Source organism: Elephas maximus, chromosome X, assembly GCF_024166365.1.
Source record: "Elephas maximus indicus isolate mEleMax1 chromosome X, mEleMax1 primary haplotype, whole genome shotgun sequence".
Taxonomy (NCBI): Eukaryota; Metazoa; Chordata; class Mammalia; order Proboscidea; family Elephantidae; genus Elephas; species Elephas maximus.
This window is the reverse complement of record NC_064846.1, coordinates 165064719-165090700: the sequence shown is the minus strand read 5'-3', so window position 1 is coordinate 165090700 and position 25982 is coordinate 165064719. Positions and strand designations below refer to the sequence as shown.

At 39.0% G+C, this 25982-nt stretch overlaps 1 protein-coding gene across 2 annotated transcripts in view; it reads left to right on the top strand.

Annotated features, from left to right (window-relative positions):
• GLRA2 (glycine receptor alpha 2) overlaps positions 1–25982 on the top strand; it is a 204100-nt gene that overhangs the window by 31016 nt on the left and 147102 nt on the right. Inside the window, exons 3-4 of one of the 2 annotated variants that reach the window (XM_049871800.1) lie at positions 14202–14269; positions 22255–22478. In XM_049871800.1, coding sequence (XP_049727757.1) covers positions 14202–14269; positions 22255–22478 — 292 coding nt within the window. Of the gene's footprint in view, positions 1–14038; positions 14107–14201; positions 14270–22254; positions 22479–25982 lie in introns of both variants that reach the window. The other variant, XM_049871798.1, reaches the window with a different exon arrangement.

Below are 25982 nucleotides of genomic sequence, written 5' to 3'. Positions count from 1 at the left end.
TAACAATGCAGAATTTTGGGGTCTTTGGATTTGAGACAAGGCATACAGAAAAAGGAGCAATAATTTTTTTTTTTTTTTAGTGCTCAGTTGCTGATTACACTTTGGCTAGAGACTTACTATACTCTCTGTAAAATACAGCCATATTTTCCTCCATTCCTCCTCTTCTGCCTATGAAGAAATACATCACTTCCCTTGCAAAGAATCTCTTTTCTCCTTTCCCTTTCCCATTTTCCCATGCACAATTCATTGCCTCCTCGGTTATGCTCTCTAATGTTATTCTTATTACTACATTATATTTATTGTAGATAGTCTTGTCCGTGTCTTTCTGCCATGACAGATTATGAGTTTATTGAATGCCAGGGTCAAGTACATTTTTATATTTCCAGAACCTTACAAAGCCCCGTTGTGAGTGCCCCATCCACCTCCCCAAGCCCTTACTGCTCAAAGGCCAGCACTTGCATTTCTTTGCTCAAGGGCCTTCTCTGACCCAAGCCACTTTGCCTACCCTGTGGCAGACCAGAAGTGAGGATAAATTAATGCCCCTGTGGAGTACCTTCAACCAATGGCTGATGGGAGTTGATACCCCAGCTCCTGCCAGCCTTTTGGGGAGAAAAGCTCAGGGGAGAGTTTCTACAGTGGCCTCCAGGGTTGCTCATGGGATAATGCTTCAGCTGCAATCAGACTATACTAAAGTACCTTTTCTTGACTGCCTTCCCTGCCCTGTCTCACTCTCTCACTTCCCAACTGGTATATCATTCACCTCCCCAATAAACTACTTTCACCTGAATCCTTGCCTCAAAAAAAACAAAAAAAACACCAAACCTGTTGCGGTCGAGTCCATTCCGATTCATACCAACCATATCGGACAGAGTAGAACTGCCTCATAGGGTTTCCAAGAAGCACCTGGTGGATTCGAACTGCCTACCTTTTGGTTAGCAGCTGTAGCTTTTAACTACTACGCCACCAGGGTTTCCTTGCCTCAAGGGGAACCTAAACTAAGAATACATGCAATATACAGTAGGAGTTCAATCAATGTCCTTTTAATTAAACTGAATTACAAAGATGCATAGTGTAGCATGAGATAAATGACATGGAAGAACGTGGCTACAGAAGTGTAAGGTGCCTATCAGTGGAGTTTGCACACATGTACACGCAATGAGCCCCATGATTTCAGGGTTTCCCTCTGCAGTAGGGAAGCAGCTGTCCTAGTTGTTAGTAGGGAAGAGTGCATGTCAGGAACTCTGGCTTCTATTTTTAGTCCTCTATTTTTTTTTTTTTAGCTGACATAGAAAACCTCTGTTTCCTAAGAGTACAATGGTGACCTTTCCACCCCCAGAGAAATGGTGCAGAATGCCTAATGAGGAAGCAACTCCCCATTTGTGGAAGCCACAGAGGAACAGAGGAGGGAAATGAGAGCTTAGGTACTGTGCGTTGGCAGACATGGTGCTCTTAAGCTCTCTTTTGACAGCGAAATAGAATGTGCTGGGTTGCCTGGCAGTGCAATGCCTTGAACAGAGTTTCTGTCTCCAAGCTTCCAAAGTCCAGCTCTGAGCCTAAGACTTCCAAAGGGCATCATCCGTTGCTCCTTTTAAAAACCTCACATTGACAGATAATTTTCAAAAAAAAAAGGGGGGTAAATCATGAGTCTCATCCAGATATAAAATGAACACGTTAGACATTTTACTTAATCAGTGAGAGAATGAGACAGGTGATCTAAATGGTTCAAAAGAGAATTCAAGCAAACAAACACACTTATAGGTCAGGAATATTAAAATGAATGTACAAATGGAGGCAAACCAGCTTCTTCAACAGTGGAGGAAGGAAGTCAATTGAACCTCAACAGGACAAGACAGGACAGAATTTGCATGACTATAAGCGAGATATTTTGCATTGCTCTCAGTTGTACAATTTACAGAGCTGTAAAATAGCTCCCATAGAATCACAGTCAGGAAACACTGAAGGGTGTGCTCTAAACAATACGCAGTTTTCCTCTAAAGCACAATTTTTCCCTACACTCATAATTGTTAGATTTAATAATGCAGTCCTTCTCCAACAAGGAAGGGATCTGATTTTTTCTTTTTTCCTAGACTGTATTTATGCTTTTAAAACCCAGGTCCTTTTTTTTTTTTTTTTTAACTCTGTGAGTGGGGATGAGAGTAATAAAATGCAAGGCAGAGATACAGTGCTTAAGAAAAGTTCATCTGATCGTTAACTAAAGGGAAAAGCTCATGGTTTAGGAGGAAACTCCTTCCTTGATAAGAAAAGGCAATGGTAAGAGAAAAGAAATAGCTGGCATTTCACACACATTATTTCATTCTATCCTCCCAGTGAACCTGAGAGTTAGAGGAAGATAGTTCTTCTTTTTTAGATGAGGAAACTCAAATCCAGAGTGATTAAGTAGCCTACACAGGGTCACACAAATAGCAGAGCCAGGATTTTAATCCAGTCTTTCTGGCTGTGAAGTTTATGATTTTTTTTTTCTTCCCATTATACCAGGCTGCACTGGTGGGGGGTGATGTCAGGAAGGTGGGCAGCAGTCAAGAAGTTTCCTGACCCCCACCTTAAACAGGGCAGGTTGGTAGTGGTTTCAAAGGACCACTTTGCAATGCTTCTCATTGGTGACTGTCATGTTTCTGTCAGAATTTTATCAACTGTTGAGCGCTCTGCAGAAATAACAAAGAGAATTTACTTCTGTTTTCCCAGGCTGAGATGAGACAATGGATTTAAATGACCCAGAAAAGAATGTACTACTCTCTTAAGCTGAAAAGATGGGGGCCAACTGATGGGGTTAAAATGCCTTGTATTGAAAGTTGTTCTGAAATGAAATAGAAAAGTGCAGATTTCGTAGGATTTCACCGGCATTTCTTTACACAGAGAAGGCTTAGATTCTGATAAACAGCATTCATTGAGCATTTACTGAACGTCTACTATGTGCTTAGTACTACACTAAGTGCCAAGAGGAACGTTACAGTGAATCAAATCCAAACCATACCCTGCCTAGAGCATACTAAAAAAAAAAAAATACTAGAGAAGATTAAACACATATGAAAAATTGACAATACAACATGTTAAGGATTATGAGGCTATGGAGTTGCCAAGAAAGATGACATTCAGGTAAGGGGAAGCAGGGAGATATTCGTGGTGTAGATATCATTTTAACTGGACATTGAAGAATGAGAAGATTTGAACATGGAAACGTGTGCGTGGATCACATCCACCAATTCTATTGTTATAAATCCAAACGCAGCAAAGTTCCTTCTTAAAAAATTATTATTGCAAAAAAAATCCATTTTCAACTTGTTAGGACATAAGAGGTTGATGAACTTGCTATTCATTTTGCAAAGTAATAGAGGATTCAATTAATATGAGAGAAAGTTGTCTTTAATTCTATTTTTGTTATTTCCTAAAATGAAAGGAAATGCCATTTGAGTTCATAAGAAATGCCCAGGTCTCTTGATTTTAAAACAAATTCTAACTGGCATTTGAAATTGTCTTCTTCTAAAGCTAAATGGATCTTTATTTATTATCCTCCCCAATCACAAGATAGAAAGAATCCCACGTTTTTCAAGAATTCTCCACCCGATGACATTTTATTATTGTGCAAAAAAAAAAAAATGTAGATTACACTTACAAACTACCTCCAACCTGAAAGTTCCATTCAGTGTCTGAGATCTTTAAAATAAGAAATGGGCCTCTCACCACAAACAAAGTGCCCTGAATCTCCCAGAACATAAACTGCTCACTTTAAGGTCACAATGATCCTGTGATGAACAAAAAAGAAGTTCACTTGTATTAGAAAGAGGCTAAGCAAAAATGCCCTCTCCGTGATGCTTGGCTGGACACACACTTTTTGTTCAGTCTGACATTTCTTGCAGAATGACTCAAGCGCTTTTCAGTAAATTGTATCTGATTTGCCCTTAATGCCTGATATTCTTATATTTAGCCCCACAACTCACCATTTTATTGTAAATGGTGATTAGTAAAAGACCAAGTATATGCCAGGCACATAATGGGTACTCAGTAAAAAATGGAAAGATAGAAATACTCAGAATTCTGCCAATGCCTGTAAAGAGGGACCAAATTTAATTACCTGATGAACAAACCTAACAAGGGAGTGTTAAGTTCCACGATACTGCTACATTTTCACCCAAAGTATGCTTATAAAAAAAAAAAACCTGTTGAAATATATGAAAGAGATGAATTTCTAATGAAAAAGTCATATGACCATGACTGAAAGATATTTTAATATGACACTGGCCTTGTGTCTTACAAGTGGGTGGCTTTAACAAACAAATTTCTTTTCTTACGGTGCAGGAGGCTAGACATCTGAATTCAGGATGTCGGCTCTCGGGGAAGGCTTTCTTTCTCTGTTGGCTCGGAGGAAGGTCCTTGTCTCTTTGAGCTTCTGCCTCTGGACGATCTTCATGTGGCTTGGCATCTCTCTTCCCCAGTCTCTATCGCTATGAGTCGGAATCGACTCGATGGCACTGACACTGGGTTAGTTCCTACTTGCTTGTTTAACTCTCTTTTGTATCTCAAAAGAGATTGACTCAAGATACACCCTACACTAATCCTGTCTCATTAACATAAAAAAACAACCCTTTCCCAAATGGGATTATAACCACAGGCATAGAGGTTAGAATTTACAACACGTATTTTTGGGGGACACAGTTTGGTGAAGCAGAAGAATAATCTAAAACTCATTTCATTATTACATAAATGTGATCCTTGGTGAATAACCTTTCTACCTATCCTGCTATTTTTGCCTTAAAAAAAAAAGTTAGTGGTTCCTAACTGGGGGTGATTCCCACTACCCTCCCCCCACTCCAGGGGACATTTGGCAATATGTGGACACATTTTTGGTTTCACAACTGGGTGCTCCTGGCATCTAGTGGGTAGAGGCCAGGGATGCTGCTAAACATCCTACAGGGCAGAGGACAGGTCCCCACAACAAAGAATCACCTCACCCAAAATGTCAATAGTCTGAAACTGAAAATCCCTGTTTTAAATAAAGAAGTTAACAGTGATCATCTCAAACATGGGGTAGCTACATAGGTTGTGCAGACACGAAGAATGTTTATGCATAATCCCTGGAAGAAAGAAAGTCGTAAAAGGTGGCTGGGTTCTTTCTGGCAACAAGTTCTGTAGAGCTGAGAAAATACTGATTTTCTGGAGAGAAGAGAAAGGACATTGGGTGAGATAAGCATCACTTCAGTAAAGATTAGCACAAAGGAAGTTGGGATAGCTAAATTACAGTACTAAGACTTCAGTCTCCTCTATATTAAAATGGGCTTGATGATGTACTTCCTGTATAGACACATTTTGACAATCCAATGCACTTGTAATAACGATAGTGATGCTACTATCATTACTATGAATAATAGCAGCTACAGTTTATTAAGCAACTATTATGTGCCAGACAATTCTTCTCTATCCTATGGTGGCATTATGAGTTGGCATTGACTTGACTGCAGTGGCTTTGGTTTGGTTTTTTGTGCCAGACACCGTGGCATGTGCTTTCCATATATTGCTACTAATTCTTACCATTGCCGTGACTAATTCTTACCATTGCTGTGATAGTAAGCATTATTATTCTCGTTCTTCAGAAGAATTGACGGGCTCAGAGAGTTTCCATAATGTGTTTAAAGTCCACATACGGTGATAAAGACCGCACACACTGTGGTCACCATACTTTATATATACCTTATGAGTAATATGACCCAAAGTCCAGGTCTTCCCAGGACAGTCCTGGTTTATGCCTGGTGTTCCTGTGTGTAAATATTAATAATGCTCTCTTTTACTCTTAAATGTGATTACCCTAGTATGGGGTGGTGACTCATGCCTTCTCCCTTCTCTTTAAACTATGGGGAAATTCACAGCATGCAAAGAAAAAAGCTTGCTGGCACTCTTAAGGGTGTCTGACAAGGATCTGAGCCGCGGTGGACCCATCTGTCCTTTTGCTCATCCTTGTGTGGGCACAGTCAACACCTGGTAGCTTTTAGTGGGCAGGACTCACAGAAGCTGTCCTTTGTTTCTTGATATTTAAGCTGCCTTAGGTGCTAATGGAAACCCTAGTGGCATAGAGGTTAAGGGCTACAGCTGTTAACCAAAAGGTCGGCAGTTCGACTCCGCCAGGTGCACCTTAGAAACTCTACAGGGCAGCTCTACTCTGTCCTATAGGGTAGCTATGAGTCAGGATCGACTCGATGGCAGTGGGTTTGGTTGGTTTTGGTCGGTGCTAATTAATTGCTTTGTCTGGCAATTTCCTCATTTCCATCAATAGGGCTGGTCCAAAGCGTATAGTTTGCTGGACACTGGGCTATGGAAAGCAGTAAATGCCCGGCTTCTTTTCTTGTCTGATTATTTTGCCCTTTGCACAAACCTAGTTGTCAGTAACCAAACTGAAATGCAGGAGGACTGGAAAAACCATTTTGGCCATGTTTTGGGCAGAAGGAACCAAACCCACTGCCGTCAAGTCGATTCCGAGTCATAGGGCAGAAGGAACAGTGGTATATAATTCATTCATGGTGAATTTTAAACAAGATTAAAATAATACAAGGAGTTGGATTGTGTGGTCATTTATAATTATGATTATGGCATTCAAAAAATTTTCCATCATCATTTCTCCATTCTTCCAGATTGTTGTTGTTATTAGCTGTTGTCAAGTGGGCCCCTGACTCATGGCAACCCCATGCACAACCATCCTATGCCATTCCCATGATCAGTTGCATATTGAATTGTTGTGATCCATAGTGTTTTCATTGGCTGATTTTCAGAAATAGATTGCCAGGCTTTTATTCCACGTCCATCTTAGTCTGGAAACTTTGCTGAAACCTGTTCAGCACCACAGAAACACTCAAGGCTCCACTGACAGATGGGCGGTAGCTGCGCATGAGGTGCATTGGCCGGGAATTGAACCCAGGTTTCCCACATGGAAGGCGAGAATTCTACCACTGAACCACCACTGCCCCTAGATTAGATGTCCCAAATCCCTCCTCACAAGAAGAGTGCCACCAAAAAAAGCCATGCTCTCTCCTTGCAATCCTCCTATCCTCCAGGCCCCCTCTCTTTCGTGGGCATCAAAGCACCACGCAACACAGGAAGTCATCAGAAGAAGCAGTGCTTCCCGGTGTTCAGCTATCACGGCTCTGACCCTCAACTTTACATCTTCTTGCCTTGCTTCCTCTGTCTGCTTTATTTGCCCTTTGTCTCTTGAGCTAATGGCAAGAATCTTTCTGCTAGATGAAATCTTCTTATTCCAAAGAATATTTAATTTCTGTATAAATCAAGCACGTATATTTATTATGCTCTTCCCATCCAAGGGCCACACACTAAAGCAAATGTGGCACTTCCAGGACACGTTCAATTATTTAAGAGGAATGAAATGTAAAATGAAAATACCATTCTTATCTATTTGTGACAAGAGAGAAAAAAATAACATTTTCATCTTGGAGCTCAAAGATTGCCCTCTGCTCTCAAGTAGTCTTTTGCCTTAAAATGATGGTGGAAAATAACTGAGGCAAAACTAACCAATAGTGACTAGTTGTCTTGATTATACAAGATCCCCTATTCTTTCATGATGCTTCTTTTTAAATAGAAGCCATCATGAAGCTTTTAAAAAAATAGTATTTATTGTTAACTTAGAAACCCTTAGTCAATACAAAAAAACTTAGGTGCAGTAACCAGCATATTTTAATATAGTCACTGGGCTGAAAGCAGAGACTACCAGAAAGATGTTTTGTTGACTATGCAAAGGCATTCGACTGTGTGGATCATAGCAAATTATCAATGACATTGTGAAGAATGGGAATTCCAGAACACTGAATTGTGCTCATGAGGAACCTATGCATAGATCAAGACAGTTATTCAAACAGAACAAGGGGATACTATGTGGTTTAAAATCAGGAAAGGTGTGCCAGGGTTGTATCTTTTCACCATACCTATTCAATCTGTATGCTGAGCAGATAATATGAGAAGCTGGACTATATGAAGAAGAATGGGGCATCAGAATTGGAGGAAGACTCATTAACAACCCACGATATGCAGATGACACAACCTTGCTTGTCGAAAGTGAAGAGGACTTGAAGCACTTACTGAAGAAGATCAAAGACTACAGCCTTCAGTATAGATTACACCTCAACATAAAGAAAACAAAAATCCTCACAACTGGACCAACACGCAAAATCATGGTAAACGGAGAAAAGATTAAAGTTGTCAAGGATTTCATTTTACTTGGATCCACAATCAAAGCCCATGGAAGCAGCAGTCAAGAAATCAAATGACATATTGCATTGGGTAAATCTGCTTCAAAAACCTCTTTGAAGTGTTAAAAATCAAAGATGTCACTTTGAGGACTAAGGTGTGCTTGACTCAAGCCATGATATTTTCAATCACCTCATATGCATGCGAAAGCTGGACAATGAATAAGGAAGACTGTAGAAGAATTGGTGCCTTTGAGTTATGGTGTTGGTGAAGAATATTGAATATACCATGGACTGTCAGGAGAATGAACAAATCTGTGTTGGAAGAAGTACAGCCAGAATGCTTTTTAGAACTGAGGATGTCAAGACTTCGTCTCAGGTACTTTGGACATATTATCAGAAGGCATCAGTTCCAGAAGGACATCATACTTAGTAAAGGGTCAAGAAAAAGAGGAAGACCCTCAACAAGATGGATTGACACAGTGGCCTAACAATGGGCTCAAACATAGCAACAATTGTGAGGATGGTGCAGGACCAGGCAATGTTTTGTTCTGTTGTACATAGGGTCGCTATAAATTGGAACCAGTTTGAAGGCACCTAAGAACACTGCAGTGCAGCCGGCTCTAAGGACCTCATTTTCCACTCAATCTTTCTGCAATAGTGGACTTTGTTCATGCTAGAGTACATCAAAACCATTGTAGATAGTCTGACAGATGGTATTTATGCTCTTCCATGTTCATGGCCTGCCCTCACTTTCAGCCATGGAATGACCATGAAATTTCAGAAAATTTCTGTTGTTCTCCAACCTTCAAGAGTCCAGAGCAGAGCTAGGCAAACAAAGACCCATGGATCCATGGGTATAATCTACCACCTGTTTCTGTAAGTGAAGTTTTATTGGAACACAGCCACAACCCTCTGTTTACCTACTGTCTGTGGTTGCTTTCACTACAAAGGCAGAATTGAGCAGTTATGACAGTGACCTTGTGGCCTGAAAAGGCTAAAATATTTACTATCTGGCCATTTACAGAACAAATTTTGCCAACTTGTGGTCTAGGGCACTGAGTTTTCTGGATAATTTTTTTTTTAATCTCACGTGACTCATCTAGTAAGGAATAATTTGTCAAATCTAATTGTAAGCAGAGTTTGTAGCTCACGGCCCTGAGTTATATCTCTAGACTAGAGGACCATCACACAAATATTTATTCTTAGACAGATAGCTGGGAAAAGTTAAACTGATCTTTACTGATTCTTTGTTCCCCTTCCATTGCCTGGCCATCTCAGGCACGACTCTGCATCCATTTCCCCAAGAAACACAAGATTTTAACATAGCCCTGTGATGGTCCTTTAGTCTTATTCCTAGTTCTATTATTATCACCTAAGATATTTGGTTTTCAACAAGTATTTGTTACTAGAAAAAATAAATGAATAATATGGGTCAGCATTTCTAAAACTATGTTTTGCAGAATGTTTCTCATCTTCGAAATGTGTTCCATGGACAAGAATGGTCCATTTGAAAAACAAAGAAAGCTATGATGGCCCAATACGTTTGGGAAATAATGACACACACTGTTGTCTTCTTCAGGAACAACATAATTCACACCGGTGTATTAAAAGCTTTGGGGAAACCTACATTAAAGAAACCTGTTGCACTTTATTAAACAGAGTTTTCCAAACTTGGTTGACCTTAGAAGTTTTATTAATGTACTACCGTTAACATTTCAAAGAGCACTCATGAAAGACTGAAACAAAGTACAAGTGATGTTGATCTTGAAAGGGAGAAAAGAAATGGTCAGCAGCATCAAATCCCCTGGGGGCCTTGTCAAAGGGCAGACTCCGATTCAGCAGGTCTCAGTGGAGCCTGAGATTCTGCATTTCTAACAAGTTCCCTGGCGGTGCTGATGCTGAGGGTCCTTGAACCACACTATGAGTAGCGGGCGATATAATAGTTGGGGCAGCACCCTATGTACTTCTTTTCCCTAATACAGCCGATTTGGTCAACTGATCCAAAAATGAAGATGTTAATGGACAATAATCGATAACTCCATTATTCCTCCCAGGTAACATGCTTGTAATTTTATGTGGATTTCTTAAGACCAGCGTCTTACTTCAAAGAAATGACTCTGAGAGAATTATGTATAGAAATAAAGAGGATCAATATGGGACGGGGCTTGTCATCCTTTGTGCTGGGGGTCAGCGAGGGGAGCCATTCTGCCAAATATGTTGAAAGTGTTCCAAATCTATTTTTCACTTCCATTTCTAATTGAATTGCATACTTGATTTCTAGCCAGATCTCTTTTTCATATGAATAAGGCAAAAGAAGAGAGGAAGAATGAGAGGGAGGGAGGAAGGGAAAGACAGTGATATGAGAGACTAGATGTCTATATAATTCATCTACCCAGTCAGATTCTCATCCAACTCACTTTGGAGCAGCATCGGTTTGCCAATAAATCAATTAAGGGAGCTAGTGTTAACTATTTCTACAGTGTACAGAACCATTCATTCGCTGGTGATCACATCTAAGAACATGTCCTTGTTAATCAGAACACCCAAGCAGATCCCTGGGCTAAAGTACAGATGAAAGGTGCTGGCATAGATCAGGCTATTTCTTAAAAGTAAAAAAAAAAAAAAAAAACAACTCTATCATTCAATCCAAGACCTCGCAGGATGAGTCCCATATTCAGGGAGCTTCTGTCATTAGGGTAATTCTATCAGTCTCAGCCATTTTACCTCTGTGGCTAAAAAAGAGTCCCTAAAATTAGATCTCTTACCAACCCTGTGACCATGGGCAAATTAATTAACCACCTCTGTGCCTCAGTTTCCTCCTCTCTAAGACAGGAGTCACCATAGCACCTAATGAGGGGACTACTGAAGGAGATGAGATGAGATAAGGCACTCCCTGACACGTGAAGAGGTTTAACATGCCTCAGTTCTTATGTATGTGCTAATTCCTCATTCAGAAAAAAAAAAAAGCTCGAAGTTTTTTCTCTTTCCAAAGTTTTCCATCCAAATACAAAATAAACTGTGAAACAGTGCCCGCGATTAACAAGGTCAGATGTAAAGGATCAAATCATCCGAGGAACTTCTGGATCAATGGAAAACCCTTAGACCCATGGTTAGCTGGTCAGGAGAGACAGAGGGCATTGTGTAATGAAGGCGGTGCAGCAAAGTGCTTCAAGTTCAGGTGTTTGGAATCAAAATGACTAGAGAGGGAGTCTTTGCTTTTCTAATTACTTGTGGCCTGACTTTAGGCAGGTTATTTAACCTTTCCAACCCGCGGTTTTCTCATCTGTAAACATTTACTGGAGCAAAAGAAAAAAAAAATTCCTCTTTAGTGAGGATTAAATTAGATAACTTTTTTAACGTGCTTAGCATAGTGCTTCAATATGTGCTAGCTTAAAAAATTTTTTTTAGTTCCAGCAATATACTCACACTGCCAATTACTGGGAAACCCTGGTGGCGTAGTGGTTAAGAGCTATGGCTGCTAACCAAAAGGTCGGCAGTCCAAATTCAACAGGTGCTCCTTGGAAACCCTATGGGGCAGTTCTACTCTGTCCTACAGGGTCGCTATGAGTCGGAATCGACTGGATGGCAACGGGTTTGGGTTTTGGCCAACTGCTGGGAAGGATAAAAACAAACACATGAAGGGCTGACCCAGCCTTTTAAGTGCTTCCAAGCCTGTTGGGGAGGTGAGAAGGACAGATAATGTACAAAGCAAGACAACCCACATTTCAATTTTTAAGTCCCACCTGTTAAAATGATCTTTCTCTTTTTCCTGTTTCTTCCCCCATCATTCATTTTCTATCTATCTTGCACAGAAGAATTCATGAATGTTTCCCATCTCGAACTGTATGATCTAAAAGAAAATATTTTATTGTAGAGACAGGGAAAACAGCAAATGTACAATTTTTTGTGACTTGCCTCTACCTTTTCTAATTTATTTCTTGTTAGAAGAAAAATGTATTTGTTATAGGATAGAATTGCATGGCCAAGAAAGACTTGTTTTTTGTGTTTTGGGTTTTTTTGTTTTTGTTTTTTATTAACCAGAAGAGAAAAACAAAATTAAGCAGGGTAGGAAGTAACCATGGAGAAGAACTCATCTTGACAGATGTTGACATAAGAGGAACTGGGATGAACTAGAAGGACTTGAAGGATGTCAAAGGAGACAGGCGGAATATCATTTGGAATGGGGTAGTGCCTGTGACTCTACGCCTGTGAACAAGGTTTTTTTTTTTTTTTTTAACTGACCACATTTACTTTTTCACTACAAACAGAAAAGGTAGGTATGTTAACAAGAAAAGCAGATTAACATATATCTTTTACCCAAACCCCTTGATTCTTGCTTGAGGAGTTAAATGAGCTATTTTAGCTCAAATTTCCTTTCCTCTTTTCGAGCACCCAACACAGACTCCTAGAGTTTGCAAACACAGTGCTCAAGTGCTGCCACAGCTTGTGTTTTTGCTACCAGTTTTTGAGGGAGGCCTCAAGCCAAACTCCTCTTCATTCAGATCCTGCTGGCTTGTGGATACAGAGCCAACTGGGGTTTAGCTTGCACTGGGGTGCTGGGCCTTTTGTAGAGGGAAGAGAAACAAACTCCATGGGAAAAGTAGCGAGTGAATGGATGGCTCACAGCAATACTTTCTTATCTTGGAAAGTATCCCAGGGAACTCCATAAAGGCAGCAAGCATATCCCCCAGCAAAACATGAAGGCAGTCCTCAGATAATCTTTAGACCTTAAACCTCAAACCAAAATTTTTCCCAGAAGTCAGCTTTGAAACAAACAACAGTTTAGCCGAGTTAGTAAAGTATTGTGCTCTCTCAAAGGTTTAATTATGTGGGATCAAACTGACTGCAGCATCTCAAAAGGTTAGATGAGAAGTTTAGGGGACAGTGACCTTACATTAATGGTGGTAGAATAATTCAGAAAAAGATAGCAAGAACAGTTATACAACTTGAAGATTGTAGACAGTATCACTGAATGGTACATGTGGAATTTGTTGAAATGGTGTGTCTTTTACTATGTATATTTTCACAAAAAGAATAAAATAAAATTATAAAAAGCAACAACATGAAGGCAGAAATCATGAGAGTGATTGCCTGTTGATGAAGGACAAGACGAAAAGGGGGCTGGAGTCTGGCTAGTCCCCGGGTCTCTGGATAGAAAAGTAGGTTCTTACTTGGTTCCAAACATATGTAGGATGTATGTAATAACACTTGCCTCACATCCTGTTCTTAAGGCAACAATATGGATATTATGTGACATTGTGTTTATGTCTTAACATAAATTCATTTTCTTCGTTTTTGCTTTTCTGTTCACCATGCTTCATTGGGAGTCAGGGGATATAAAGTAGGAATGGGGTAACTTCAGAGGTGTCAACAGAATCCAAGTAGACCCACTTGATTAAAGGGTGTCACACAAAAGGAAGTAGATGTTCCTGACCTATCCACAATTTAAGATGCTGCTTCATTTGACCCTATGGCCCAGGCTATTTCATCACCATGGGTGTTGATGTCTATTGATGTCTACAATGTTGATGATGCCAAGGTCAAAGAAAGACCCAAAGAACTATTTTGTTAGCAACTTAGAGTAATAAATTCAATTTAATAGCTTTCGCTTATATTTTCCAAATCCAAAAGTCTTCAGGGTTAGTTATCATTGCTTAGCTTTCATTGTCTGAAATACTAGTGGGCATGCTATTACTATGGACCTTGGGTAAAATTTTTGTTTGCAATCTTGCCATCATTTAACTTTATTTGCATCTCTAACTATTTGCACAGATGTTGATGGAGCTGTAATTTTGCTTCAATGTCTATTGCAATATTCTTATTGCATTCTGCAGGTCCTCCAGTAAACGTTACTTGCAATATTTTTATCAACAGTTTTGGATCGGTCACAGAAACCACCATGGTAAGTGCTAAAATGCCACTGGCAAGAGAAAAACATGACTTGATTATGCCATGAACACAACCTGTCAAATTTTCTATTTATTGTTCAACTTGCAGGACCTCCTGTAAATGTTACCTGCAACATATTTATCAACAGCTTTGGGTCAATAGCAGAAACTACAATGGTGAGTGGGACTGAGCATTGAAGCCATCGTGTGAAGGAATGGGATGCGGGATCAAAGAGCACTGATGTATATTTGCGAGCCATTAACTGAATGCCAATTTCCAACACCAATTCAGCTCTAAAAAGTGATTACTTGTACTCTTTCATTTTGGAAAGTCATAAGTCACGTGTTCATTACTTAAAATTCAATAATTTTAGGTATCATGCCAGAGAAATTTTGGAATTACTTGATGTTTGGTTAGTTTTAGGTAAAATTACCAGTAATGAGGTTGGTGTATAGTTAAAGATATTTAAATATGTGCATCTCCAATGCTTCATAATAAATTTCAAAGTTTGAGAGATGTTTGTTATAGCCAGTCTTTTACATGTGATAGAAGTTAAACATAATCAAGCTTTCCTATATTATATATATAGATAGATAATATATATAATACATATATGCATATACATACATACATCATGATGTGATTTTGTTGGACTAGGAAGGAGTCCCAAGTCTGTAGCGATTACGTTACATGCACGACTTTTCTAAAAAAAAAAAGAAAAAAAACATAAAACTAATTAAAAGTTTATGGAGACTATGGTAACATGTTCCATGTAGGTGTAAAAGATCCTGTGAAACTCACCAAGAATCCTTATAAAGGTCATGGTGGTGGTGTTGCTTATGATAAAGCCTCTTAGATAAGTAGCTTTACTCCCACACAGTAATAGGCTATAACCTGGAGGTTGCATTTTTTGGTGAAGCATTTTCTTGGTCCTCATACAATTTACTTCCAGTCCTAAGTCAATTAAAAAAAAAATTAGCTGGTTTTAATTTTCATGACTATGTAACGTATACAGCCATATTGTTGGATGAGATCAAAATAAAATACAGTTGAGCTTGACTGAGTACTATGGTGGCTGACGTCCTAGAAATACTCAAGAAGTGAAATAATGAGCCTAATGCCTTTGAAAAGGAAAAAATAATGTTCCTCTGTTATGGATTTTCTTTTAGGGTACTAGGAATGTGTTTAATAAATTACTGTACTTTGTGGTATCCTTGATGCTAGAAAGAATTAATTTACCTTTTACCATTCCTTTTCACGGACAAGATTAGACACAATGCAACTCCATTACCCATTTTAATATTGCTCTGACACAGCATTGTCTGGAAATGAGACTTCCAGGGCTTCGGCGGGATACGGCACATTAAGAATTTTAGCCAAATAAGATAATTTTGATAAGGTTACTAAATGGCTCATAAGAAAAGTTAAACATGGAAAGAATAACCCACCTTTGGGCTTGGCATTCAGTTTCTGTCTCTTCCCTCTTGGTTTTATCTTGCTAACAGAGGGGCCAGGCTTCCAGTAGCCCAAACCACCATCACCAGCTTTACACGATGGCATTCAATGACAATATTTGCACGACCTAATGCTGATTGCATTAATTAGACTCTTAAGTTGCTTTGATTAAATCTCCTCATTGTATTTTATTCTCAATCAAAAATGTAAATGTGTACCTTTTTAATGTTCATTAATGCAAGAAAAAGCGAACCATTTAAGGAGATGAAAACGGAAGCTGTGGATATCCTTGTTTTCCTCTGTCTTTAACAGCTGCTAAAGGTGTTTAATAAATGGGCTGTGTAGGTGCTTCCTGGCCACTTATTAAGGTGTCCTTTGTCATGATTCTTATCAGAAAAATTGGAAATTGCTGCTGAAGTGTGGTATCAACGGCCTGTCTTTTCTGCTGTGCAAGATAGGTCAAATGGCATGGTCAGAAGACTGATGTGTATCGTGCTTCTTTTATTTTATTTCTTAGCTTTTGATGTAATTAAGAATTTCATTTGGCTTTAAACATTTTTTTTTTCTTTCTTCAGTTATGGCTTTGGTGTGAAACTAAACAAAATATGTATTTTTGAAATTCTATCAGGCTTTAAGTCAAACAATAAATCCTCATGCCATCTAGGGAATAAATATTTTCTGTAAAAGGCAAGACAACAAATATTTAAGGCCTTGAGAGCCAGACAGTCTTGGTTGCCACTACTCAATCCTGCCCTTTTGCCATGCAATCAGCCATAAACAATATGTAAACAAATGAATGTGGCTGTACTCCAATAAAACTTTATTTACAAAAACAAAGCCATTGATATTTAAATGGATGTTGTCTGGAGGCTCATAAGAATGTGAGAACTGCTCTGCTATGGAAGGGTCTTGGCTGTCCAGGTCATAGGCTTCCAGCTGGGCCTGAGGCTCTGCCTGGGAGCTCACCTGATGCACCTGTACACCGTCATCACAGCCCAAGCTTCCTCCACCAAAACTCTGAGGTTTTACTATCCATGAATTTGCCCACTTGTCCAAAAAATTTCCCGCAGAAAAACTGGACAAAAAATTAAACAAAATCAGTTTCTTCCCTGAACTGTCTTTAGTAGGAATCGAAACATCTCACACTCAACTTTAAGGCACAACGATGTGGCTGTTGAGGACATTGATTAGTGCTATTTCCTGGGGATAATAGTTTTGCTTTCTCTACATTTTCTGGAATGAATTTTTCCAAGATTGCCTCAGAAGTTTGAGTTTCTAAACATGTTGATTTTCCTCTCTTCCCTCCGGCTCCACTCTCACCCCATGCCCAGGATAGCATTACTGAAGGGTTTAGTGTTGGGTGTTTGTTTGTTCCTAAATAAGAAGCAATGATTATCTGTTTCAAGAACTCAACATGACTTTCTTTTTTTCTTCTTTTTTTTTTATTATGCTTTAAGTGAAAGTTTACAATTCAAGGCAGTTTCTCATACAAAAACTTATACGCACGTTGTTATATGACCCTAGTTGCTCTCCCTATAATGTGACAGCACACTCCTCCTCTCCACCCTGTATTTCCCAAGTCCATTCAGCAAGCTCCTGTCCCCCTCTGCCTTCTCGTCTCACCTTCAGACAGGAGCTGGCCACATAGTCTCATGGGTCTACTTGAGCAAAGAAGTACACTCCTCACCAGTATCATTTTAAAAACATGACTTTCTTTTGGCTACCCAGTCTATGTCTCTTACGGTTGATGCAATTCCACTAATTATTGTTGGTACTGCTTGCCCACAAAGTATCAAGCAATTTACAAACCCAATACCACCTCTCACTTCTTTGATGTGTTAGTGCCAGAGATGTGTACTCACATGACAACGTTCTGTCTGTGAGGAATAATTTTCTCTAAGGAATAACTTTATAGATCATTGTGATGATATACATTATTCTAAAACACACGTTTTTATTTATTAAGAGACACAGGGGTCTGTTGATGGTTGTTGATAGTTGACTATGTGTTAAGAGTATTCAGTGGAACAAATTTCGTGTGGTCCCAAAAGGCTTAGAAGACTTTATAGTCAGGCATGCCTCAAGAGACAGGTTACATTCTGGTTTGGGAGGGTCGGTTTACCATTTCCTCCACTCCTCCTTTTTTTTTTTAGCTGCAAAAAAAAATTTTTTTTTTTTTTAGATGGCAAGTGAATTTACAGGATGGGGGTGTCTCTTTACAACTTCCTCTTTCCTGATGTAAAGGCATAGTTTTGGGATACTAGTAATGCCATTTAAGGTCCAGTGTGTTCGCATGCCATCTGCATGTAGCTCTCCCCAAGGCTGGGCCATCAGAAAGCTGAGGAGGGATGCTCTACACACTCTTCCAAATGACTGCCTGGAAGGATATGGTTGGAGAGTGTGTGCTTTGGAGCAGTGGATGCTGGGCCACTACCCATGCCACAGCAGTAGATCCTGACCCTTTCTCATTTAAAAGGTAGAAGGTGGAGCTGAAAGTGTATAAAATGTTTCCACTTAGAGACCATCTCTGGCATATGATTCCAGCTCCCCCAAAACTCTGCCCTGAAAGGTAAATCCCACAAGCTCTGTAGGTTGGGCTGCAGGATGAAGAGTTGTTTTAGCTCTGATCTGAAATCATGTTCCTGGGGAACTGTGATAAGAAGGTAGACAGCCTCCCATGAGAATGCATGCTATTCTGTAACTGCTGAACCAACACTATGGGCTCCCTTTCATTCTATAGCTGCATAAGCAATTCAGGAGGAGGTACTAACTGATCTGAGATGGCACAATTCTTATTTCTGACTTCTTGAGGAAGAATCAAGAATCTATCATAGGCCTGGCATTTATGTTAAACTAATACATAAGGTGCCCATGGTCTCTAAATTGGCAAAGGAATGTTAAAGCTTGAATTCACCAGAAGGCAACTGCCCCCATAATTTCAAACTCAAGGCTAACCTTCCATATTAAAGGCTAGCACAGACTCAAGATGATGAAAACGTTACTGAAGTGTAGCCAGAAGGAAAATCAGAGTGCGGGAGCTGTGTGGGGACTGAATCAAGCATGTCCTTGTCTTTGATAACTTCATAATGTAATCAGATTGAAATATGCATACGTTTAAAAAGACTAAGAGGATAATGGCAAGGTTTAATAGGAGTACGCATGAAACAGAGTGGCAATCTCTATGAGAAAATGCTACCTTAAATATAATAGTGGCAAAATAATTCAATTTAAGGAAACCATCTTTGTGGAGTGGGCACAGCATTTGAAGGTATCAGAAAAAGTGAAACTTCAGAAATTCTAAATTTGATATGAAATAATAATATGGAATATAGCTACTTTCATTACCTTGGGTTAAGAGTATAATGAATATGACTTGCACATAGCTTTTGAAAAAATATGATATATATATATATAATTTGAACATTTCTGTTACCTAATCCAACACCCAAATAGTCAATCATAGGGAAACAAATTTTAGTACAAGAAAATGTCATTTATTTGAAGTAGAATCTGCCCCTGGAGACAGAAGGCAACCTAAAAGAATATTCAGTCTGCATTTAAGCATGTCTCTCAATATTTACTTCTCCTTTAATATTTCATTAAACCTAGAAGCAAAAGTAAAAACACAGAAAGACTACAGAACAATGTAATTGTTCTCCTGTGGTTTGGAATATCATGAGTGAATAAATCTATCTGTAAATAAATAGAGATGGTGCACAGATAAATTGCATGCGTCAAAGTTCAACCTTTATATTGAAAATGAGAGTAAGTTGAAAGAATTACAGACACACGGTTCCAGAAAAAAAAAATTTTTTTTGACTGTCTACTTCTTGAGATCTTTTGTACTCTTAAAGATTCTAAGGATTGCTGTTGATTTTAGAATAATGTATATCATCATAAACAAAATTATGGATAAATTTTGATTCCTATTAGAAAGAACAAATATTTATAATCTAAAGCTCTAACAAAAGCCTTATGTAATTGCTGGCATTGTGGCATAAAATATATTTTCTCCTCTAAGTTCTCCACTTATCCTTGCTTACAAATAGGGAGATTAATTTATTTAAAATTAACCATTAGACATTTCACAGTTGTATTGCGATATGATAGTCGCAATGTTGGGAGAATCTATTTCATTATTTTCTATATATAAAATTCAAACTAGAAACCAGGAAACACTGCAGAAGAACACTTATGGGAGAGACTTTTTAAAAAGATGTATATTAGCTGTGAAAATTTATAATTGAGACGTTTTTCTTCAAGGTCAATTTTTTCATATCTTATGGCACTAATGTAGTATTCTCAAGGGCCTTCCAATACACATTTTAGATCCTCAAGGGAGGATTACGATGATGTTCTCTTGGTGATTTTGCTGCCCATTGCTCCCTGTCTGGCTTCTCATGGCCTTTGCCATCGATATTTAACCCATTCACTTCTCTTATTTCCAGGTGCCATTACTTCCTCTGCTTTGAGTTTTTTTACCTCAAGAATTGGCTAAGGGATAAAACCTCCTTCCTTTCGACTTCCTGTTGAAACAGGCACACAGAGACCTCCTAATTAATTTTGTTAAGGATAACTGGTTGTCACTCCAGGGAAATAAAGGAAGGGGGGCGGTCTTCAAACACTAGCTAAACTGCATTTTTTTTTTCCAGGAAACCTTATGAAAATCTCTTAGTTGATGTAGCTAGTGTGTACTCATACATAAAATTACTTATATTTTCAATAGCCCTTCTTTGACTTTTCCACAAATCAATATTTCCACTCGTTACTCACACAATACTTCCAAGTTTCCAGCAAATGATGTTCCCAATGAATCCTCTGGTCCCTTTGGGTAATTCTGGAAATGAGCAATGCGGTGAACTTGGCGGTTCTGTCATTTCTTTGGTCCACTCACTGGGGGAGACAAGATGGGATGGAAGCCTGGCTGGGTCCACAACAGCGCCCTCTTGTGTATGAGAATTGCCGTGCAGGCCTCATATACCCGTTGCCGTCGAGTTGATGCCGACTCATAGCGACCCTATGAGAACAGAGACAGAGTAGAACTGCCCCATAGAGTTTCCAAGGAGCGCCTAGCAGATTTGAACTGCTGACCTTTAAGTTAGCAGCCGTAGCATTTAACCACTACACCACCAGGGTTTCCAGGCCTGGTATAATCCCAAATAAATGTCAGCTGATAAATTCTCCAAGTCAGAAAGTCCTTATGTTATACAATGCAGAACCCCAAGATTATTTTCTTTTAATATCTTAGCCTTTCCAAATGATCTGGGTTTTGATGACTGAGTCTCAGTAGTTAGTTAGTAACTATTTCATTATTAGCCTTCATTTGGCCTACACTGGACACCCTTCCCATGAACTGCCACCTCCAAAATGATCTATAAGCCTGACCATCAGAATGGCGGTATTTGAAACAAACACTCATGGCAATTTGGATAGTTTAGTAAATAGGTAGAAGAAACTGGATTTGAAGCTCTTTTCCATACACACTGATCTTTACAACTAATTTTTTTTCTTTTGTCCTTGAGGAAATTAGCCAAAACTGAGCATTCTGAAGGGGTCTCCAGGGTGCCTGGTAGAGCAACCAATCATCCCAATTTGCTTAAAATTGAAGGGGTGGCCTGGATGTGGGGCTTTCAGGACTAAAAGTGGGAAAGTTTCAGGCAAACCAAGACAAGTTGGTCTCTATTAGTGTAAGGTAAACAATGACCCAAAATCCAGTTGCCAAAGATGTGGAGATGGAGCAAATGAGGATGAAAATGGTAAAGGAAATAGTAAAAATGAATGAGACTATATAGCCCTAAATGACCACAAGTGGCAGGAATGGACAACTATTAACTGAACCACACATAGTCCAGGTTGACTAAGAAATACAATTGAGGCCTCCATCAGGGTCCAAATTATCAAGCTGAGCAACAGTTTCCATGAATCTAAATATCTTCAAGTAGAAGTCCCAGGAGAGCAGTCAAGATGATTCCTTATTACAAAAGGAAATCGCCAGGCCAAATGGGAATGCCAGGAGAGTACATGAGGCTCCCAGGGGGAAGGACCACCTTTGTCAGAATGTGTTCAGACTAGAGAATCATGAAAAAGATCCCTGTTTTTGGTGAAGCATCATGTTGGCTACTGTAGCTACAACCCATTCAGAGAAATGATAAAATATTTAATATTTTTGAAAGTAAGCTGTGAGGAAATTATTTTGTCAGCAAGAAGCATCTTAATATTTATGTTGATGAATTTTAAAGATATTGCTCCATCATGTCACAGCTTAATAATGAGTTTTCTACTCCCAAAATCAGAGTGAGTTTCCTTCTGCCCAGAGCTTCTGAGTTCATGTAATTTTTGATTTGAAAAATGAATCAGTTTTATTTGACAATCTGCCTTCCCAGACTGATTTCTCGACTTGTTGTTACCTTTTTCTACAGTAAAATCAGCTTAAGTTAATGTTATTTGATCCCAGAATGACTAGATTAAACATAAAAAATATTCAGTCAAACTCGACCTGTTGCATTAGTGCTCTGATTTGGTTAAGTCTGCTTTCTGTCCCTACATCAATAGAACTGAGTGGTTTATTTTGACCAAGGTAGACATGGCCTGTTTTACTCAGATATCAATGCTATACTAAATTAGGGAGGAGAGCAAGGGGGGAATGGAGATGGCCTCTTATGCTAGCATAGGTGATAAATAACTCCTGTGCATGGCATTTCTTTAGGACTACCGTGTGAACATTTTTTTGAGACAACAGTGGAATGATTCACGGCTGGCATACAGCGAGTACCCTGATGATTCTCTGGATTTGGACCCATCTATGCTGGACTCCATTTGGAAACCAGATCTGTTCTTTGCCAATGAGAAGGGAGCCAATTTCCATGATGTCACCACCGACAACAAATTGCTACGGATTTCAAAAAATGGCAAAGTACTCTACAGTATTAGGTAAGCCTCCATTCACTGCTCCTGCTCACATCTCCATTTCTCTGCTGGGCTAGAGCTGCTTGATTCTTTAGGCAGGATGTAGATGAAGATTTGACTTTGGTGACTTAGAATTGGTAGAGAGGACCAGAGGTTCCCATGGTTTCAGGAATGTGATTCACCACAAATACAAATGTATGGTAGAACAGTAGGATTGTTTCAATAAAGAAAGTATAGGCCCTTCAATTGAACTACCATTGAGCATAATGTACAAAGTCTCATTTCAAATAATCCTGCCATTCTGTAACATTTAACTACAAAAAAATGCAATGGCTCAGCATGGTCACTGACAGCACATTTTGGGCTGGGTGAGTAGAGATCTGGTTCTAATCCCAACTCTGCTTCTAATTAACCATATGACCTTGAGCTTTTAGCTTTTCTTGACCTTGGGTTTTGACTTGGAATAGACAATTACTTATTTTTGCTTTTATATTCAAATGCGATCTTCAGAATCTTTATTACCACCCAGGCTCAAAATAATCTCTCCCTTTTCTGAACTCTAATGGTTTCTCTTTGGCTCTTTAAGGCTCTTATTTCTTTCTACCTTATATTTTGACAATTTTTGTACTCATGAGTATAGCATAAGAAAATGCAGTTTTGGAATCAGACAGATCCAGAATTAAATCCAAGCTCTACCACTTACTAATTTACTTAACTCATAACCCTCGATTTCCTTAATTGTAAAATGGGAAACACCACATTTATCAATGAGTGTTCTCATGAGAATCAATGGTAAAGAGTAGAGGACAGCAAACATTTTATGTAAAGGGTCAGATAGTAAGTATTTTAAGCTTTGCAAGCCATAAAGTCTCTGTCTCAACTATTCAATTCTGGCATTGTAGTGTGAAAATACCTATAGACAATATGCAAATAATCGGGGATGATTATGTTTCAATAAAATTTTACTTACAAAACAGGTGGAAGACTGAACTTCAGCTGCTGGTCATAGTTTGATGATCCCTAATATTGAGTACAGAAAAATATTTGACATAGTATCTGACCCAAAGTATGTGCTCAATAAATTAAATGATGCCCATAAGTATCTTAAAGTCAATCTTCTTTCTAAATAGTAAGCTTTTGAGGCCAAGGACTTGGAATTTACCTCTTTTGTAATTCCTTCCAAAGGGCTAGGGACAGTGTATTCATAAGGAATTCTTAGTACATTGAATAAATAATGACATTTTAAAGGCCCTTAATTTAATTCCCCCCTTCTCTCCAAATTTTATTACCAAAAAAAAAAAAAATTGGATAGCTAATTCCTTGAATATAATTTGTTCACAAGTTTGCAGACTTGCTGCCATTACAACCTCATTTCAAAACTCTATAGACAATTTTGCTCTGTATTGTGTATTCCAATCTTATACCCAGTAATTTTACAGCTTGCTGATGGCCGACAGCCCCAATATCTTATGGAAAGAAAAAGACTGCTTATTTGTAAAAAGTGGCTAAGTCACTGCTTTCATGAAGAACCAGGAAACTTTCTCTAACACCCATTTTAATTTTGAAGAAACACAGAATATTCTGATGGTAATGCTTTTGTTTGGTGTAAGATGCCGTTTTGGGCACAACCTAACTTGACATGACCTGATGAAATGGGACATATGTAGAGCATGGTGCTGGGAAGGAGAGTTATAAAAAGCAGCTCAAGATATCAGCTGCTCCAGCTAACCCTCTGGGCCTTGGGTGGCATTTGCTCTAGTAAATACCTGGCATCGTGCATGGCTGCAATAAAACCAGGGCGGTTTTTTTTTTCCTGCTCTATGAAAATCTTTCCATTCTAGAACTGTGAAGAATATAAGGTTCCCAGCCCTAGATCTAGAGGCAATTCTATCTCTGATTCCCAAATGTAGCATAGTGCAGGCCCTAAAATACCCTAACTGTTGTTTTGGATTGGGTGGGGTTTGTCCTACAGTAGGCTGGCTTTTTTTCTCCCTCGGGGGTGTTCTCTGAAATCAGAGGAAAGATGCTTGGTGAAGGAGAATGGGGCATGCATTTGGGGGAAAACACAAGCTCTTGCCAGGGTGAACTGCAGGAATCTAATTATTTGCCTGGAAGCCAGACACTGTGCTGGGCCCAGAGAGCTAGAGCTGAATAAGACATGGTCCCTGCCCTGGAAAGGCTCTAGTCTAACAAGGCAGGAGGGCACAAAACAAATTAAGTAAAGGCAATAAAGATGGAATGAGGGGGGAAATGTGAATCTAACTTTGCAAATGAACTGTGTGGCCCAGATTGTTAGAATTTGGGGGCTGGTGCCCAACGCTCCTGTTTACTTGAGTCACTGGGCCCAATCTAACTAGACGTCAAGGAATAATTAGTCCTACTATAAGCCCAGCTGCAGGATCTGACTCAAGTTTAAGGCCAAGCTACAGATGCTGATGTCTTAAAGGTGCTAGGAAGTCCCTGCTGAAATTCCATTAGGAAGGAATTTGTCTGTACATTCAGGTTTACAGTGCAAATACTCTTGGGAGATGGCACCCTTTGACCTAAATTCATACTAAATTGTAAAGGCTGATGTGAGACTTATTTCTGAGAGTGTTTTGCTAGCACTGAAGAATCGTGAGAAAGAGAATATTGGATGCCTGATAACCTTACAGGAGAAATGGAATAGAAGGAAGACAGTTGGGAAAGATACAAGGAAACAGCTAGAAGTACCAAAGACAAGCTCATGAATTGCCTGTGCCCTACACAGTTAAATAATTACTTAAGCATTGGTCCACATTGAAAAGATATATTCTGTGGTGGTGGTTTGTATTTGCATTTTTTTGAAACCTAGAGCAAATGCTGATAGCATTTCATCCAGGAATGATTCCATGCTTTTCTTAGCTTTGTTAGGAGCAGAGATAGAATTAACTCTGCATGGAAACTAGAGCTCTAGGCTTTGATGGCCAAACAAAACACAAACAGAACTGTGCAGTCCATTGGTTGCATAACAAGCAAGCTCACACTTTCCAAGGTTTTAAATATCTGCTTCCAAAAAGGTGGGGGTCTAAAAAAAGGGAGCAATAGACGGAATTCCCTAAGTATCCTCCTGAGTCAGACACTGCGGTATTGTGGTAAAATTCAAACAAATCTTTGAAGTAAAAGCCAAAAGTCTGTAGCTCAGTGGTAGCAAATTTTCTATTGATGCCGGACACAGTCTTTGTTTATAAAAGAAAAAAAGTGTCAAATCTATTTCTGTTCATTTCTCTTCTGATTTCTTCTCTCTTTTCACTTCTCTAATATGCTTTATCATGTGCCCTGTTTTTATTAAATGTTTTCCATTAATTACTGGTTATCCCTGACCAAAGTATAAACAAGGACACAAATCTTGCTTTGAACACCCTCTTTATAGAGTCAAATTCTAAATTGAAGTTATTTAAAATGGCCTAAATCTATAGTGGAATAATGAAATGAACTTGAGTCTTGCACATATTATTGTACAAGCAAGATTTATTGAATTGAATGTAATGGATTGTAGTAAAGTCAGGA